This window comes from Brachyhypopomus gauderio, unplaced genomic scaffold (assembly GCF_052324685.1).
Source record: "Brachyhypopomus gauderio isolate BG-103 unplaced genomic scaffold, BGAUD_0.2 sc43, whole genome shotgun sequence".
Lineage (NCBI taxonomy): Eukaryota > Metazoa > Chordata > Actinopteri > Gymnotiformes > Hypopomidae > Brachyhypopomus > Brachyhypopomus gauderio.
This window is the reverse complement of record NW_027506869.1, coordinates 172,318-190,000: the sequence shown is the minus strand read 5'-3', so window position 1 is coordinate 190,000 and position 17,683 is coordinate 172,318. Positions and strand designations below refer to the sequence as shown.

At 42.0% G+C, this 17,683-nt stretch overlaps 2 protein-coding genes and 1 long non-coding RNA gene across 8 annotated transcripts in view; 2 read left to right on the top strand and 1 right to left on the bottom strand.

Annotated features, from left to right (window-relative positions):
* Nucleotides 1-1,270, bottom strand: part of LOC143485908 (uncharacterized) — a 67,829-nt gene extending 66,559 nt beyond the window's left edge. The window contains exons 1-2 of the mRNA XM_076985594.1: nucleotides 1,097-1,270; nucleotides 821-874 (exon numbers count right to left, since the gene is read on the bottom strand). Coding sequence (XP_076841709.1) covers nucleotides 821-874; nucleotides 1,097-1,270 — 228 coding nt within the window. The remainder of the gene's footprint in view (nucleotides 1-820; nucleotides 875-1,096) is intronic.
* Nucleotides 1,271-3,188: 1,918 nt separating this feature from the next.
* LOC143486029 (uncharacterized) lies at nucleotides 3,189-9,439 on the top strand. 5 transcript variants are annotated; one of them, XM_076985804.1, is made up of 4 exons: nucleotides 3,189-3,466; nucleotides 4,533-4,625; nucleotides 4,702-4,778; nucleotides 4,990-5,904. In XM_076985804.1, exons 2-4 carry the CDS (start codon nucleotides 4,557-4,559, stop codon nucleotides 5,825-5,827), a joined length of 984 nt encoding a protein of 327 aa, XP_076841919.1. In that variant the 5' UTR covers nucleotides 3,189-3,466; nucleotides 4,533-4,556; the 3' UTR covers nucleotides 5,828-5,904. The 5 variants fall into 5 exon arrangements, 4 of the variants coding, with proteins under 4 accessions (XP_076841919.1, XP_076841918.1, XP_076841917.1 ...); XM_076985803.1 differs by having other exon boundaries at nucleotides 3,190-3,466; nucleotides 4,454-4,625; XM_076985802.1 differs by lacking the exon at nucleotides 3,189-3,466 and adding an exon at nucleotides 3,474-3,689 and having other exon boundaries at nucleotides 4,993-5,904.
* Nucleotides 9,440-12,042: 2,603 nt separating this feature from the next.
* On the top strand, nucleotides 12,043-14,212 carry LOC143485979 (uncharacterized). Of its 2 annotated transcripts, XR_013123091.1 has the most exons (6): nucleotides 12,043-12,685; nucleotides 12,904-12,990; nucleotides 13,142-13,221; nucleotides 13,566-13,804; nucleotides 13,888-13,963; nucleotides 14,121-14,212. It is a non-coding gene; the product is annotated as an uncharacterized LOC143485979 (long non-coding RNA). The 2 variants fall into 2 exon arrangements; XR_013123090.1 differs by having other exon boundaries at nucleotides 13,566-13,963.
* The last annotated feature ends 3,471 nt before the right edge of the window (nucleotides 14,213-17,683 follow it).

The window sequence follows — 17,683 nt, the reverse complement described above, 5'->3', positions numbered from 1 at the left end:
AAACTCACTGTATGGTGTGTATATATATACCATTTCAATTGTTTGATCTAAATTAAACTACCAGTCAGGGGCAAACACAAGAAACAGCCCTCCGTCGGGCAGCTGGCACTTAGCAACAATGCAGCATCGTAACCATATGAACACTACAACGTTATATTTTGGTTACGTTATCACCATCCAAAACAAGTTATGAACAAACAGACCATGCAAGAGGAGCAGGGCTCTGCCCCCCAGATCAGGCAGGAGGAGTGTGTGTGTGTGTGTGTGTGTGTGTGTGTGTGTGTGTGTGTGTGTGTGTGTGTGTGGGTGTGTGTGTGTGGTGTGTGTGTGTGTGTGTGTGTGTGTGTGTGTGTGGGTGTGTGTGTGTGTGGGTGTGTGTGTGGGTGTGTGTGTGTGTGTGTGTGGGTGTGTGTGTGTGTGTGGGTGTGTTTGTGTGTGTGTGTGTGTGTGTGTGTGTGTGTGTGTGTGTGTGTGTGTGTGTGGGTGTGTGTGTGTGTGTGTGGGTGTGTGTGTGTGTGTGTGGGTGTGTGTGTGTGTGTGGGTGTGTTTGTGTGTGTGTGTGTGTGTGTGTGTGTGTGTGTGTGTGTGTGTGTGTGTGTGTGTGTGTGTGTGGGTGTGTGTGTGTGTGTGTGTGTGTTTTGTAGGTGTGTTTGGGTGGGGTCTAACATCTCTTTAATTTCCATGGGGAATTAGACACACATGCCCATGATGTAATTCAGTAGATCATTAAGGAAGCTGTAGTCTGCCTGGTGCCTGTGGATCACCCCGGTATGATTGTAAGCATGAGTAGGTGCATATAAGGAAACACACACACACACACCTGGTTTTCTTTCTCCGTTTTCTGTCTCTCCTGGTCCAACTCATTTTTCAGAGCCTGCGTAAACCAAAAGAATGTGGCGTTAGTATTTAATTTACCATAAAACGCTAGGAAGGCAGGCTGACTATGGAAGGAGTGATGCTAGAGGTGGGGTGTGGGTGGGGGTGTGGTTGTGGTGTGGTGGCTGTACGCTGGATACACTGATGATACACTCATGAAGGCAAAAAGAGAGGCTTTAAAACATGATTCACATCTAACCAGCCACAGCAACAAAATGACCTGTAGCTCCTTGTCCTTTTGCCCAATCAGAACGCTGAGCTGTGCCATCTGCTCTGTGACTGGCTGCTCTGGGCACTTTTTCTGCAGCTCTCCAATCAGAGCGTCCTGGTTTTTGATAGACTCCTGGAGACGCTCAATCACTCTGTGAAAGAAGGTGGGAAAAGTTAGCATCATGTTGGGAGGCAGAATTAGATTCAAATAACTGAAGAGATGAAAATCACATCACTAGATGAATCACAACAACAACAACAACAACAACTTGGAACATTCAAACAGCATATTCAGAAGAGATAAAGACGTGTGGACGTGGTCCTGTGGACGACACTGCGCCCCCCTGGTGACACAGACCCTCAGGACTCACCTCAGGGCTTTCCTACACACACACACACACACACACACACACACACGCACACACACCATTTTAAACATATAGAAGCATAAATGAGCAATTTCTTTATTTTAAAATTCAAATCAATGAGTGGCACATCTAGTTTCCATGAATTGACATGTGCAGTGGGCGGGGCTTACGATGCAGACACCAGTAGGTCCCGTTTCTCTGCGAGCTCTCTATTCATGGACTCCACCTCCACTTTTAACTCAATGTTCTACACAAACACACACACACACACACACAAACATCACATAAATGGACAGAGATGAGGAGGAACAGAAATAAACAAAGAGACGAGGGGAGGAGTTATGGGAGAGAAAATATCAGAAAGATAAAGACAAACATGCATGTTTGTTTTTTTGTTTGTTTGTTTTTATGACAACCGCTTGTTCATGAAAAGAACTTTTCACAAAGACAAAACACACACTTCCCACAAAAGACAAACACTTGTGGTCAAGTTATCCTCAAAGGCCTGTGCATGCAGATCTTAGGTTTCGCGCTCTACATCACAGAACATCTAAAAAGAGCAGCGGAGCAGAAGACCGCACCATCACGTCAGACAGCCTAAACATCCACCACGAACGAATCCCGTTCTGGGACTCCATAATGTTACATTGTCTAAGAATCCAGTTATTCATTATTGTCCAGTGCTGTAACACGGTCCTGGCAAAGCAGATGTAACCTTATTTGGATATATTTCATCTGAACTGAACTGAGAGTGACACACACACACACACCTCTACATGGAGCTACTGTGTATAAAAAGCACATACAAATACTTTCATTCACCAAATAAAATAGCTCTAATAATGGGCTTACAGGCTAATACTCGAACACTCACAGAGAGAGAGAGAGAGAGAGAGAGAGAGAGAGAGAGAGAGAGAGAGAGAGAGAGAGAGAGAGAAAAAACAGTTTGTTCCTTCTTATGTTCTTAGTGTTGTAGGGGATACTATACTCGAGGCAGACAGAGGTGCATGAATAACTAATAAATGCTTTGTGTGTGTGTGTGTGTGTGAGAGAGAGAGAGAGAGAGAGAGAGAGAGAGAGAGAATCAGCAGTACCTGTCACGTCCTCCACACTAAACTCGTTGCGCCGCAAATACTCGCTCACCAAAATCGAAGGAATTGCGTAATAGAACTAATCTATTCCCTCCTCATACGTAACAAATGATTGTAATTTAGAGTCATATACTGTATGCTGATATATTGTAATATACTGTATGCTGATTCCATCTTTAGATAGATGCATCCTTTAACATTATTATTAAACTCTTAACTCCAAAAGTGATAGTTTTGCGTCTGCGGCTATATTTACGGTGGTGCTAGGAGCGCTCAGGACACTGAAGGACCCGCTTGTGTTACTCTAAATGACAACAGATATCACGACCAGCAGCACGTATATGACATTACCCGACACCTTATTAAACACTCCACGTTCACACTTTTAAAGGTCAGATAGGCAAAGCTAAATAATATTTTAACGTCGGATTATCTATTTAGCCACATGACATTCAAGCAGCTATCTATAACCTCCCCAATTCGCCCAATTATAGCTACTAGTTACATTATAGCTACTAGTTAGGGTAGCTATGTAGCGTCAGTGGCCAACTTAGATACATTATACAAGATAGTTAATAGTTCCGATTGTTATCTTACGTCTGGCCACCAAAAATAACGTTTAGTTAGGGTGACCAAACGTCCGTATTTCCCGGGACATGTCCATATTTCACGTCCTGTCCCGGGCGTCCCGGGATATTTTTTAAAACTGTGGAAATGTCCTGGTTTTTAAATTCCGTAAATCGGGCCATTAATTCTACAGGCACTAGGACCCTGAGCACGTCGCTGTATGACACGGAATCCCTGAGCCTCATCAGTTGAGCCTCATCATACTCAACTGGCGGAGAAACAACTTGTAAAAACAGAGTAAACTTGAAAAGGGTTTCAAGTTCTACGTTTCATCCTACCTCTGCAATTTTGAAGGTAAGTGGCTGACGCTAGTTAGCTAGCCAGCCTGAGGTGGCAGTCTAATGAAGTGATGTTGTTTTTAGTAACGAACCAACCTGTCCTAGTACTAGAAATGCCTTTTTAAAACATGTTTGTATTTCTGATGGAAGTATCAGGCAAAAGTAAGGCTAACGAGAAAACAGTGAGGGCTCACTGCTACAGATCTATGAAGAAAACAGATACGCCACACCAGCTGAGAGTAGGACTGGTTAAAATGACACGAGTTCTGTTCAGTGTCACGTTCAAAGTTCTGTTGAACAAGTTCAAAAGTTAGTTCAACACAAGTTCAATCTTTTATCCTTGCTCTTACTTCACGTAAGCTGTGATAACCATAGGCATTGGTTTTTAAAGCTTACAATGGTAGCCAAATGCAGAGTAGCTGAGTGGGAATCATTAGCAGTCTATTTTGCCTATAGTAAACAAATGGGAGTTTATTTTACAGTTCGAGCTATTGTTATCTACCTCTATGACTCAAAAGCAGAATATAGTCCACCTCAGCTATTCTTCAAACGGCATTTTCTAAAATCTGTCAATCTGTCTTTCAAATCCTTCATCTTGACTTCTTTATTAACATATGGCTTCAACACTTACACCTATTAACATATTCTGATAACACTCTTCAAGAAGCAGTTGAAGTAAAACCTGTTCTGTTGTAGGTGGTGGAAACAACAAAATAATATAAATATAAGTAGGCCTGTTTCACTCCTATGTGTAAGCATTTCATCTGGAGTGAAAATGAAAATATATTTAGTTTATAGTTGATTGAACCATGCACAACACTGTAGAATAGAAAGACAGTATAGCCAAGTGTTTTAAGAGTGATGCAAAACAGCACAAACGTTACATGAGACAATAGACAAGTGACATTCACCACTAACAACATGATGGGACAGATATTGCGCCTATTGACATTGCTGAAGTCTTCCTTTCAAGATATTAAATTTTGCCTCTTGTGTATTTCAGATGACATTACGTGATTCAATGCCAGTTGTGCTCATTAACAGCAACTGCTCTTGTGTTGCTGGTTGCATTGCTTTTCCAGACTGCTCATTATTCTGAATCTGGCATGTCTGTCGTCCCTCCTGTCCTTTCATGCACACAGACAGAACAGAAGTGGCATAAACCACCAACAATGGTTTGTCTTATTTCATTATTTAATGTTAGTTAATGTATCACAGTCACTTTACTAACACCATCTTTTAAATTAATAGGGGGTGAAGCCTGGACCCGTGGATGCCATGGTTGTCCTAAAGCCAAAACCAGGTGCTACTACAGCCAGTGGAGTTAGGTATGTAGTACCAAATTTAATAGGCAGATTACAGTGTGTGGTAAAAAAAATAAATGCTTTTGATCATCTGATAAGACCCTGTTCTCTTCAAAATTTAATTTAGCCTCGTTGTACTTCAGATGACATGTGATATGTGATTCACAATCAGTTGTGCTGGTGAACAGATTACAATGTGTAAAAATAAATGTTATTCACTCTTCTTTTATTTCAGAAGTACACTTTTCAAGGGCTACAGCGGTGAGCTCCCACACCCGGCCACCCTCAATCCTGGACCAGTCTACGCTGGAATGAAAGCAGATTCTCTTCCAATCATCTGCACAATGAACATCTCGCCTGACAAGCCACTTGTGGACTCCATCTTTGGGAAGGTACAAGTTGGCAGTGTACTGTCCTATCAACAACCACCACCTCCATCTGACAGTGTTGTCATACATGAGGATGCACCCCCATTCCCGAGTCTGCCACTAGAATGTTACCATCTAAGCCCACCTGAATATTCATTTGTGCCAACACACCAAGAACAGCTACACCTAAGCTCACTTTCTGTGACCTTGTCACAGTCACACCTTATTGAGGAGGCAACAAGATCCCAAAGTGCTACACCTGAGTGGCATTCACTTAGGAGAGAAAGAGTGACTGCGTCGCATTTCAGAGAGGTGAGCCACGTTAGAGGTCCAGGTGCTGCAGAAAGCCTGGCAGAAAGGATAATCCGAGGGACACGACAAACAGCACACATGAAAAGGGGACTTGAAATGGAAACAGGGGCCTTAAAGGACTATGCAGTTCTGAAAAACTTGAACTTGACCAAGTGTGGGCTAGTGATTCATCCAGATGCATCTTGGCTGGGTGCATCACCTGATGGACTTGTATATGACCCACTTGAGCGTCCATCATTTGGGCTTGTTGAAATTAAGTGCCCAAATACACAAAGCTATGTAGACTGCAAATTCCTTAAAAGTGGCACAAGGCCTACACAAAATGAAGGAGAGCCATTGTTATTATTGGCTAATTCAGGGCCAGTTATTGATTACTGGTATGCAGTGGTGTGATTTAGTTATCTGTGCCCATGATGATATCTTTGTGCAGCGAGTTTACAGAGATACAGTTGTGATCAAATTTATTCAACCCCCACTGAAATAAAGTGTTTTGGCCAGTTTGACATTGATTTTGATCATTTCAGTCATCTTATTTACAATTATATCAAAGAGGCACTTATAAATTAGACAAACATAACATAATATTTATGATGGAATAACCACAAATGTCTTTACTGTGCTCACATCATTATCAGTTTTATTCAACTCCCTAGTGACATTATTTTTTAGTACTTAGTACAACATCCTTTTCCAGTTATGACAGCTTTCAAGCGTGAAGCATAGCTTGACACAAGTGTCTTGCAGCGACCTATGGGTATCTTAGCCCATTCTTCATGGGCAAAAGCCTCCAGTTCAGTCACATTCTTAGGCTTGCGCACTGCAACTGCCTTCTTTAGGTCCCACCAGAGGTTCTCAATTGGATTTAAGTCTGGTGATTGCGATGGCCACTCTAGAATGTTCCAGCCTTTCATGTTCAACCATGCTCTAGTGGACTTGGATGTGTGCTTCGGATCATTGTCCTGTTGGAAGGTCCAACGTCTCCCAAGCCGCAGGTTTGTGACTGACTCCATCACATTTTCCTCCAAGATCTCCTGGTACTGAAGGGAATTCATGGTACCCTGCACACGTTGAAGCTTTCCTGTACCATTAGAAGCAAAACAGCCCCAAAGCATAATTGACCCCCCGCCATGCTTCACAGTAGGCAAGGTGTTCTTTTGTTCATAAGCCTGGTTCTTCCTTCTCCAAACATAGCGCTGGTCCATTGTCCCAAACAGTTCTAATTTAGTTTCATCTGACCACAGTACACTGTTCCAAAACCTTTGTGGCTTGTCCACATGACTTTTGGCATACTGCAGTCGACTTTTCTTGTTCTTTGGAGTCAGCAAGGGGGTGCGTCTGGGCGTTCTGGCATGGAGGTCTTCGTTATGCAGTGCGCGCCTTATTGTCTGAGCTGAAACTTCAGTGCCCACATCTGACAGGTCTTTTTTCAGTTCCTTAGCAGTCACGCGGGGATTTTTCTCCACATTACGCTTCAGGTAGCGCACAGCAGTCGCGGTCAGGATCTTCTTTCTGCCACGACCAGGTAACGTTTCCACTGTGCCCTTTAACTTGAACTTGCGAATGATACTTCCGATAGTGTCTCTTGGAATATTTAACAACTTCGCAATCTTTTTATATCCATTGCCATTCTTGTGAAGAGCAATAACCTCTTCTCTTGTCTTCTGGGACCATTCTCTTGCCTTCACCATGCTTGGAAACACACCAGTAGATGTCTAGAAGGAGCTGAGTATCACAGTCCTTTTAAATCTGCCTAATTGGTGCTTATCATGCTTGATTGCTGCTCGTTGACATCCACAGATGTTTTCAATACCTGATGGAAAACACTGGAATGAACCTCTGTTCTTAGGAGTGGTAGTCGTAAAGGGGTTGAATAATTGTGTCAATGAAGAAATCACAAAAAGGCCATTTAATACTTTATGACAAAAAAATTTGATGCTATCTTAGTTGCATTTAGTTCTTTAACAAGTCCTTGTAAGATTTCATTATGAACACAATTACAAATGTGCACTGAATTCCATAAAACCCTTCGCAGCATTGGGGGTTGAATAAATTTGATCACAACTGTAGCAGTGTATTAGAAGAGGTGAAAAGGAGGTGTGACATGTTTTTTTTTTAACACTTACATGCCAAAATACTTCTCTATGCCCAAGCAATAGAAAATCATAATGAAGACATGAAGTCATGAACAATTAAAACTATTTCAATTTATTCTGTCAATTGTATTACTATTGTTTTCATTTCATTTTTTACAAATACAGTAAAAGTTAAGAAATATATAATGTTGTATTGTGTTGTGTCAATTTTACATATAAAAGTGAAAGCATTTTATACAATTAATCATATTGCACTGTACCTTAACATTGCAGCCAATATTTATAGACTAGCATGACCTAAAGCAGGGGTCGGCAACCTTTTTGACTCGGAGCCACAAAAGCAAAATAATTGGAAATTTATTTCAGTGACGATGACATGTCACTCAAGCGAACCGAAACGAAATACCGGACATTTGTGAAAATTCCACCCGAACATTTTTTTAAGTCTCAAAAATAATATACGTTAATTAAATACTCATTAATTCTATTCAAAAGCTGAGCCGCATCAGAGGCATCAAAGAGCTGCATTCACATTACATCATCTGTCTAATTCTGGATTGAGATTAGCCATTGTTTGCCCAGGCTTTTACCAAGGGGCCATTTTGATAATTCACCAAAAGACAGGCAACAGTAAAAATTTGGTTTATGCTCCCTGTGATTGAAAGGGGGATCACTGTGCTGAATATTTTATGTTCTTTGTCTCTGCGAATCACACGCTCAACATGGACTCTCAGTCTTGCAATGGACTGTGACGTTCTGATCTCTGACCTAGACAGTTGAGCTCTCTTTGACAGAAACGTGGGTATGTGGACTTTGCATGGAACGCAGTCTTCAACAAGGAAACCTGCTAGCTAGTCCACCATGATGGCCATAGATGGGTCAAGGAGGGCCACAATGCCAGACTGCTTTAAGATCTCTTTATCACTGATAGCACCTTGATAAAGAGAAGACACAAAGGTCACTGCGCCATGAGGGGCTATCCCAATCAACCCTTTGAATGTACAGTGTGATTTATAAGTGGAAAACACTTCACTCTGGAGGAGAAGGGAATTTGGAGTTTGACATCTCAGTTCTGTGCAATCTAAAATTATTTGAGTGTCAGCGTAGTCCTGAAACACATCTGGGAGGTGAGTTTTCACAGTGTCCACATCTAACCAAATAGAAACGGCTCCCAATACAGTATAAAGGAAGTTGGCCCAGGTGTTAATGATACGACTAACAGTTGACCGATGTATTCTAAATCTGTGGGCCAAATCCTTTTGCATCAGTCCCAATGACAGGTAGTTCATGAAGAGAAAAAACTCATCAATTGGTTGAAGAACCTGGGGAAAAAAATACATTATCCTATTGTCATATTACATTATGACTATCAAAACTTCTTTTGATGTAAAGATTAATTTGAAAATGATGACATAACATGCTTTGTATGGACAACACGAAAACATTTACCGTTGCACTGGCAGAGTGAGGGACCTGATCAGTCTTCTCAACAGTCCATGCTCTTGTAACCCGTATGATGTTGTGGGTGGCTGGCTCTATTTGCTTCCAAAAGCCCATCAGGTGGGCATGGCTTGCAAATCTGTGGAATATAAAAGTTATATATAAAGTTATATAATGGCTAATTCATTCACAATGTATTTCAGACACCAGAGAAGGCCCATCCGTATACTGTGTCTTGCCATATTTTTTATTTCCCTGGTAAAGAATCGTATGTCGTCATCAGAGTCAGAAAACCGCTCCAATCAGAACTTGCTGACAGTTAAGTCTTCGATTTGTTTTCGGAGCCTTGATATCTCCTCGCGTAGCTCTTCATTTTCATTGAGGGAGAGATCAAGCGCAGCAGGCTCATTACTGACGCAGTAGTCATGTTCATGACACGGTAAGGGGTCATCATCATCATGGTCAGTCTGCATCTCTGTTTGATCAGTGTTGGGTGGACGCTCTGTTCTTTCCCATACTCCAAGTAAATAACGGTAAATATGCTCGTTACAAGACTGGTGAGGTGAATAGCTAGCACAGTGTACACTTTCAATGGCTACCAGATGTCAACAACCAGCCTAACCTTTTAGCGGAAATTACGTCACTTAACAGCGTGCACATAGGCCATTATAACTGCCAGGCCCTCTGTAAACGGACAGCGGGCATCACAGTCCTGATAGGGGGAGACACAGGCTCACAGGCTGCCACTTAACCCCTCACCTTCCAACACAGATTGAATAGACACGGTTGAATAATTTATTTGCTTATATTTTTGTAATTGTTTAGATGTTGATTGTCAAACTGTAAGTAGATAAAATAAATTTGGATAAATTATATTATATATATTTATGTTTTAAGAATATTTTAGGCCCTCTGAGACATAATATACGGTCTCTGGTTTCAACACAGCTCACTGTCAAATACTGCCCACTAGTGGGACAGTGATGTAGTACAAGTGACAAACTATTTAAAAAAAAATCATACATTACATAAAATTATACACATAATCACCATTACTAGGTTAAAAGCAGGAATGCTTAGATGTATAATAATTTATAGCTATGGTAAATTATATATGCTGTTTCAGTGTGCCTAAAACACATTCAAAGAAGTGTGTGGATTATAGTTCTACTGTAAATTAAACATAGAAGTTATTTTTGTTGTATAGTCAAAGTCAAATTTATTTATATAGCTTTCACAACACGTGTCACAAAGCAGCTTTACAATCGTATGGGTCCAGATCCCTAATGAGCAAGCCAAGGCGACAGTGGCAAGGAAAAACTCCCTATGGTGGTGGGGATTAGGAAGAAACCTTTGGAGGACCAAGACTCAAAAGGGAACCCATCCTCCATTGGGCGGCCCGTTAGCACCGGGTGCGCAGGATGGTTCTACAGGTTCTACAGATAATATCTAGCACGTTGGTGTGTGTACTCTGTGCAGGAATAAAATGAAACTAAATGATTATGATATTGTAGTGAACTTGAAGTGACTCAAATCAATGGTTATTGTGGGGCTCGTAAAAGCAACCTTACAGAAAAGGCTGTTTAATACACGTCATTAAAAATAACAGTTGCATTCCTGCAGACATCACATTCTTGACATTCAATAGACTCAAAATGCTATCTTGTATAGCTACAATACAATGCTACACATTAACTACAATGTCATGTTCAAGCTCCTCTTGATTACAACAGTAGTTCATCTCCTTACACACTGGCTCTTCCCTTAACATCCATAGCACATAATGATGTGCTTTCCTGTGTGATACTAATGTCATTCATTGCTGTGAACTGAATACACACACACACACACACACACACACACACACACACACACACACACACATTTATGTATGTATGTATTATGTAAGCATGTGTACTGATTCCTTCTCCTAGCAGGTTCCTCGTGCAGCTCTTTGATTGGTCCTTTCTGTCTGGTCTGCACTCACGTCCATCAGCTGTTTGTCCTCTTGTTTCTGCAGGTCGCTGTTGCTCTTGGTGGCCAGCAGGGGGCAAGCGGCGCCACCAGCTTGTGGTTGGCCTTGATCAGACGGCCTGCAACACAACCTCACAGGACTGAAATCTCTGGTTAACTCTAATTTTTGTGACTTAACTGGATGTGTAGGCTATTCTATATGAAGCACATATCTCTACATTCAACAAGGGTTATTTTAAGGGGAGTATGATTTTGGTGAGGCCAATACAGATAAGTCACAAAAAAAAAAACAAAACAAAACAGACATTTCAATCCTGTGAGGTAGTGACTATAACTTAGTTCATTGAGCACTTTAGTTTTGTCCTTAGTAGATATTTAGACATAACACTGCTTTAACTAGTGCTTTGTTTTGATAGTTTGACAACAGGCATGCCACTGTAAATAACTGGTTAATATTTACGGTGTGAGAAAGGGAAATTATGCCATCAAACAACTTGTTTTGTTTGATTCTCCTTATTACACGGTCAGGATTATATACAGATATACATGTCTCAGGATTATGTATAACTTGAGCATTATTTTAATGTCAGTGATAGCCTATCCATGTTCTGTATGCAAAATCTATTGTCATAAAATAAGCAAACGGGTCCAGGTTCCATTCTTGGGGTTCTTATGCCATGCACATTTTTTTTCCTCCATTTTAAAACACTTTTTTTACTCAGCCCCACCCACAATGATCTTAATTTGCTAAATAGGTCAATCAGGTTTTAGAAAAGGTAAAACACAACGTGTGATATAGGATCCCCAGGACTGGTATACGGAACCCCTGAATTAAACAAAGTCATTACTAATTTTGCTTACCCTCTTACAGATTGGATTTTCTGATTCATCTCCTGTTGTGCTGAGACACACATGCTGTTCACGTGTCGCAGACACTGCCCTATGCAACCGTATAGTGGCTTTGCTTTTTCAAACTGCACATTTTTCTCAGTGTGCCAGTTGTTCCCCCTGTGCACAGCTGTACTGAAACTGAACAGCGCTGGCACAAAACTTGGACAATCGTAAGTTTATAATAATCACACTAGATGAATGATCTAATTTAATGCACTTCTTCTTTCGGCTATTCCCTTTCAGGGGTCACCACAGTGGATCAAACTCCTCCATCTGGCCCTGTCCTGAGTGTCGTCCACTGATACACCAACCACTCTCATATCCTCTACCACTGCATCCATAAACCTCCTTGCTCACCTGAGGCACTTCCTGATTCACAACCTCTACCTCTTCTAACCTTCTTTCCCTTTCATTCTCTTGATTCATCAGCTCCTCAAAATACTCCTTCCACCTTCCCAAGACACTCTCCTCACCAGACAACACATTTCCATCTTTATCCTTTATCATCCTAACCTGCTGCACATCCTGCCCATCATGGTTTCTCTGTCTGGCCAATCTGTACAAATCCTTTTCCCCTTCCTTAGTGTCCAACTTCTCATACAGCTTGCTATGTGCCTTCTCTTTAGCTTCTGCCACTGCTCTCTTTGCCTTGCGACACATCTCCTTGTACCTCTGTCTACTTTCTTCATCTCGCTGAAAATCCCAATTCTTTTTAGCCAACCGCTTTCCTCTCAAACTTTCCTGAACGTCCTCATTCCACCACCACAACTCCCTGTCTATCTTCCTCTGTCCTGAGGTCACACCAAGTACCTTCCTAGCCACATCCCTCACTGCATTTGAAGTCTCATCCCAGGTATCCAGAACACCACCACCATTACCAAGTACCTGCCTCACCTCATCCCTGAATTTTACACCACAGTCCTCATCCTTTAACTTCCACCACCTGATCTTAGGTTCCGCTCTCACTCTCTTCCTCTTCTTCACCTCCAAAACCATCCTACATATCACCATCCTATGCTGTTTAGCTACGCTCTCCCCGGGTAACACCTTGCAATCACTAACCTCTTTCAGGTTTCGTCTCCCACAGAGGATATAGTCGACCTGTGTGCATCGTCCACCACTCTTATATGTTACCCTGTGATATTCCTTTATCTTAAAGTAAGTGTTAACTACAGCCATCCTACCACCATCTGTCCTTCTGTATTCCTTTCATTAACACCATATCTACCCAACACCTCCTCATCACCACTGTTCCCTCCACCAACATGTCCATTTAAATCTGCTCCAATAACCACTCTCTCTTCTTTAGGAACCTGCAAAACAACTTCATCTGACTCTCTCCAGAATTCTTTTTTCTCCTCCACATCACAACCTACCTGAGGAGCATAAGTACTGATGACATTCATCATCACCCCATCAATCTCCAACTTTACACAGATCACCCTGTCACTTACTCGCTTTACCTCCACTACACTCTTACTAAATTCATCCTTCAGGATTACCCCTACTCCATTTCTCTTCCTGTCTACACCATGATAGAAGAGTTTGAAGCCACCACCAATGCTCCTGGCCTTGCTCCCCTTCCACATGGTCTCCTGTACACACAGTATATCTATCTTCCTCCTGTCCATCGCATCAGCTAGCTCTCTCCCTTTACCTGTCATAGAGCCCACATTCAACGTACCAACTCTAACCTCCACCCTCCTGCTCTGCCTCCTCTCCTTCAGCTTCAGAACCCTCTTCCCCCCTCTCCTCCTCCTCCTCCTCCCAACAGTAGTCCAATTTCCGCTAATGCCCTGTTGGACAACAGCACCAGTGGTGGTCGTTGTTAACCCGGGCCTTGACCGATCCGGTATGGAATTTCTGTTTTTGATCCGCATCATTTGATTTGGCGCAGTTTTTACACCGGATGCCCTTCCTGACGCAACCCTCCCTATTTATCCGGGCTTGGGACCGGCACTAAAATACACTGGTGTGTGCACCCTAGTGGCTAGGTTATCTAATTTAATGCACTGCCTGAATTAAATTACAGCAACTTTTGTCCATATTATTAAGGTGTAAAGCCAGGAGCAATCAACAACATGGTGATCACAAAACCTGTGCCAAATGGAACATCTCAAGGTGGAGTTAGGTATGGTGCTTAATTACTTCTAATTAGACATGCAATTGTGCAGTTTAGCTGCTCTATCACAAATGTATAGTTACAATTAACTTTAATTTAAATATTACAATTTAATATTAAACTAGATGCTTATAGTTTGGGGTATTGTCTGTACTTGAATTTGTAGGAGTGGACTCTACAGGGGCATGGTGACCACTATAGGCATGGCATCCCACAAGCCAGCTGTGCAGTGTGCATTTGGTATGGTGCAGGAAGGCAGAGGTCTGTCATATCAGCAGCCTGTGTTACCATCACGACACATCACTCTCCACCCTGATGTGCCATCAACCCCACTTCTTCCTCTAAAAGACCACCACCTTGATGCACCCACCTGTGCTTTTGTGTGCACTGAACATGAACTCTTTCACCTGAAGTCTTTGGAGGTGTCACTTGATATGGCTCACAGAATTGAGATGTCAACTCTGGCACAAGCCTAGAGTAACAGCGTGATGTGTTCGTGAGGTGTGCCATGTCAGAGGGCATAGCTCTGCAGAGTCCCTTGCTGAACGCATCATCAGAGGTACCAGACGGACGGCTGAAATGAAGAGAGGTCTAGAGATGGAGTCCGGAGCAGCATCTGAGTATTGCAGGATACTCAATGTAAATCACACACCATGTGGCCTCATCATCCACCCAGATGCTCCCTGGCTTGGTGCACCCCCTGATGGTGTCGTATTTGACCCCACTGAATACCCCCAGTTTGGCTTGGTCGAGATTAAATGCCCTAATGTGAAGAATTACATTGACTGCAAGTATCTGTATATGGAGTACGGATGTTCAAAACTAAAAAAGACATGCGTATTACAGGCAGATTCAAATGTCAGTTACTAATCAGCGGGCTTCACTGGTGTGATTTTGTGGTGTGGGCTAAAGAGGATTTTTTTGTGGAGCTGGTTTATATGGATGCAGATGTACAGAGACAAATTCGTGAGAAGACAGATTTATTTTACTTCTACACATATATGACAAAATATCTGTCATTGAAATGTTAACATGTTCTATACAGAATCTTTTTTAAATCATATGTTCACTTATTTAACAATATTTGTGTTAAACAGCACATTGTTTTTGATGTAAAGAACCTGGAAATATGTTTATGAAAAAATATTTACAGTTACAAATTTAAATGTTACAAATTATTCATATGTAATTAATTATTGTTTGATTAATAAAAATAAGAGCTTTATTTTAACCCATGACTTAACTAGTGCTTTGTTTTGATAGTTTGACAACAGGCATGCCACTGTAAATAACTGGTTAATGTTTACTGTGTGAGAAAGGGAAATTATGCCATCAAACAACTTGTTTTGTTTGATTCTCCTTATTACACGTTCTACGCGTACACTAAGACGGGCTATGGATTGTGTTTCAGATACCTGGTATGCAGGCATCTGACTTTGCTTTAACAAAAATGGTGGGCAGTAGACTTTGCACTTAACACAATCAGTAATTAGGAAGCCCTTGCCAACCATCACTGCCATTTCTTCTGTGAGCAACTTGGCCAATCCTGACTGTTTGAATAACTCTTTGTCACATCCAGCAGCTACAGCACTCTCTACAGCTCAAAACCATGGACATGGAGGTTATACACACACACACACAGACACACACACACACTGTGTGTGTGTGTGAGTGTGTGTGTATAACCTCCACATTCATGGTTTTGAGCTGTAGAGAGTGCTGTAGCTGCTGGATGATGGAGTCTTTTTCGTTCAGCGCCCCCTGCAGGCTGGCCTCGCTCTCCTGACTGGAGCGCTGCACAGTCTTCACTGTGTTCACCAGCTGCTGCAGCTCCACGTCCTTCTCCTTCAACAGCGTGTCAAAGCTCTGGACACACACACACACACACGTACACGCACGTACACACACACACGCACACACACAGTTAAAAAGGTAAAAATACTCCATATTCTCAGTGTATTTCTTTTTTGCTGGAGATATGCACATGTATAAAAAACATTCACAAATGTATATACACAGCATGCATACACGCACACACCTTCAGCTGGTTCTCCCTCCTCAGTGCACTGTTAAGAGCCTGTGTTTTCTGAGCTAGCTCCTTCTTCAGTAGGACTGTGGCCTTAATACTGACTGGGGGAGAATTCACCTCACTGTTCCGCCGTGATATTTGAGCTAGATATATATATATATATATATATATACACACACACACACGATTATGCTATCTATTAAATTATTACATGCTACAGATTTTTTAAACCGCTCCAGCACCTGAGTGGGCAGAGCCTCTGACACCTTTAACTGAGCCACTGGCCCGCCTCTCTCCTGGACCTGTGTGCAACAACGATCCTTCTGCTCACGTGGTCAGATTTCGGTGTAACACCGGCAAACATGAGTGGAGACGTGCTCACGTGCTGCACGGCACACCAGATAGCACTGGGCACAGAGGGTCGTGTTGTACTTTGCATCGACTGCGATGTTAAAAAAGAGAGAGAGAGAGAAAGAAAGAGAGATCATATTACACCTGCACTCCACTCACTGCACAGGTTACCTGTCAGCTTTAGAATAGATTTTAAAGTTCTAGTCATGGTTTTTAAATGTCTTCATGGTCTTGCTCCTCTTTACCTCAGTGAAATGATGGTTAGATATGTTCCAGTCAGGTCTTCAAACAGTAATCTACTGGTGATTCCTAAAAGCCGATTTCTTTAGGCCTAGTGAGTGACACTAACTCATTTACTGCCTCACCAGATTCACAGGCTCAAAGTGTGAGTCTTCATCATCATAGATGTCCTCTTGTTGTTGTTCTTCTTCTTCAAAGTCTTTTTCACGCAGAGAAAGCCTGCAAACACAAACCCACACACAGAAAGCTCAGAAGGTGTAAACCTCCATAAGCTTCCACATTCCTTCTGTAGTTAACAGAGTTGTGACTTTACTGCCAAATTAAGTCCTCAGACATCAGCAATTTCTACACACACACACACACACACACACACACACACACACACACACACACACACGCACGCGCGCGCGCCCACATACACCCAGGATTCTAAGGGGTCTCAAGATTCTCCGAAGTTCACCAGGGGAGTAACACTGCAGTCGGGGCCTACAATATCAGTATCATCATTAGGGATTTGGACCCATAGTATTGTTAACCTTGTAAATCCTGTAAAGCGCTTTGTGACAACATGTGTTGTGAAAAGCGCTATACAAATATATTTGATTTGATGATACCAGGTCACGTCCACCTGAACCAATCACCACCAACACTACTTTGCAGTCACTGTGAAGCATTGCCTACATTTCCCTGTTTGCATGCTAAGCTGTTCCTATCGTTTACTCTCGTGTTACTCAAGAACTGCAGAATATGTGATCTGCTGTCTGCCGTCTCACCTGCTACCACAACCACTTCTACCCCTTCCAAGTCTCATGGGGGGGATGAGTTCCCCTCTACACCTCGCCACAATTATTTTAAATAAAATATACACTGGCTATACTGAAGTTCACCTCTGACCACATGACTTCGCAGTAATAAAGCAGTATTATGTCTAAATATCTACTAAGGACAAAACTAAAGTGCTCAATGAACTAAGTTATAGTCACTACCTCACAGGATTGAAATGTCTGTTTTGTTTTGTTTTTTTTTTTGTGACTTATCTGTATTGGCCTCACCAAAATCATACTCCCCTTAAAATAACCCTTGTTGAATGTAGAGATATGTGCTTCATA

Excerpts from the sequence above, each read along its gene's own strand:
- LOC143486029 (XM_076985801.1), top strand. The coding sequence starts at position 3,579 with ATGTTTGTATTTCTGATGGAAGTATCAGGCAAAAGTAAGGCTAACGAG. Across the intron at positions 4,626-4,701 it reads GGCATAAACCACCAACAATG|GGGGTGAAGCCTGGACCCGT; the intron begins GTTTGTCTTATT and ends TTAAATTAATAG. Across the intron at positions 4,779-4,989 it reads ACTACAGCCAGTGGAGTTAG|AAGTACACTTTTCAAGGGCT; the intron begins GTATGTAGTACC and ends CTTTTATTTCAG.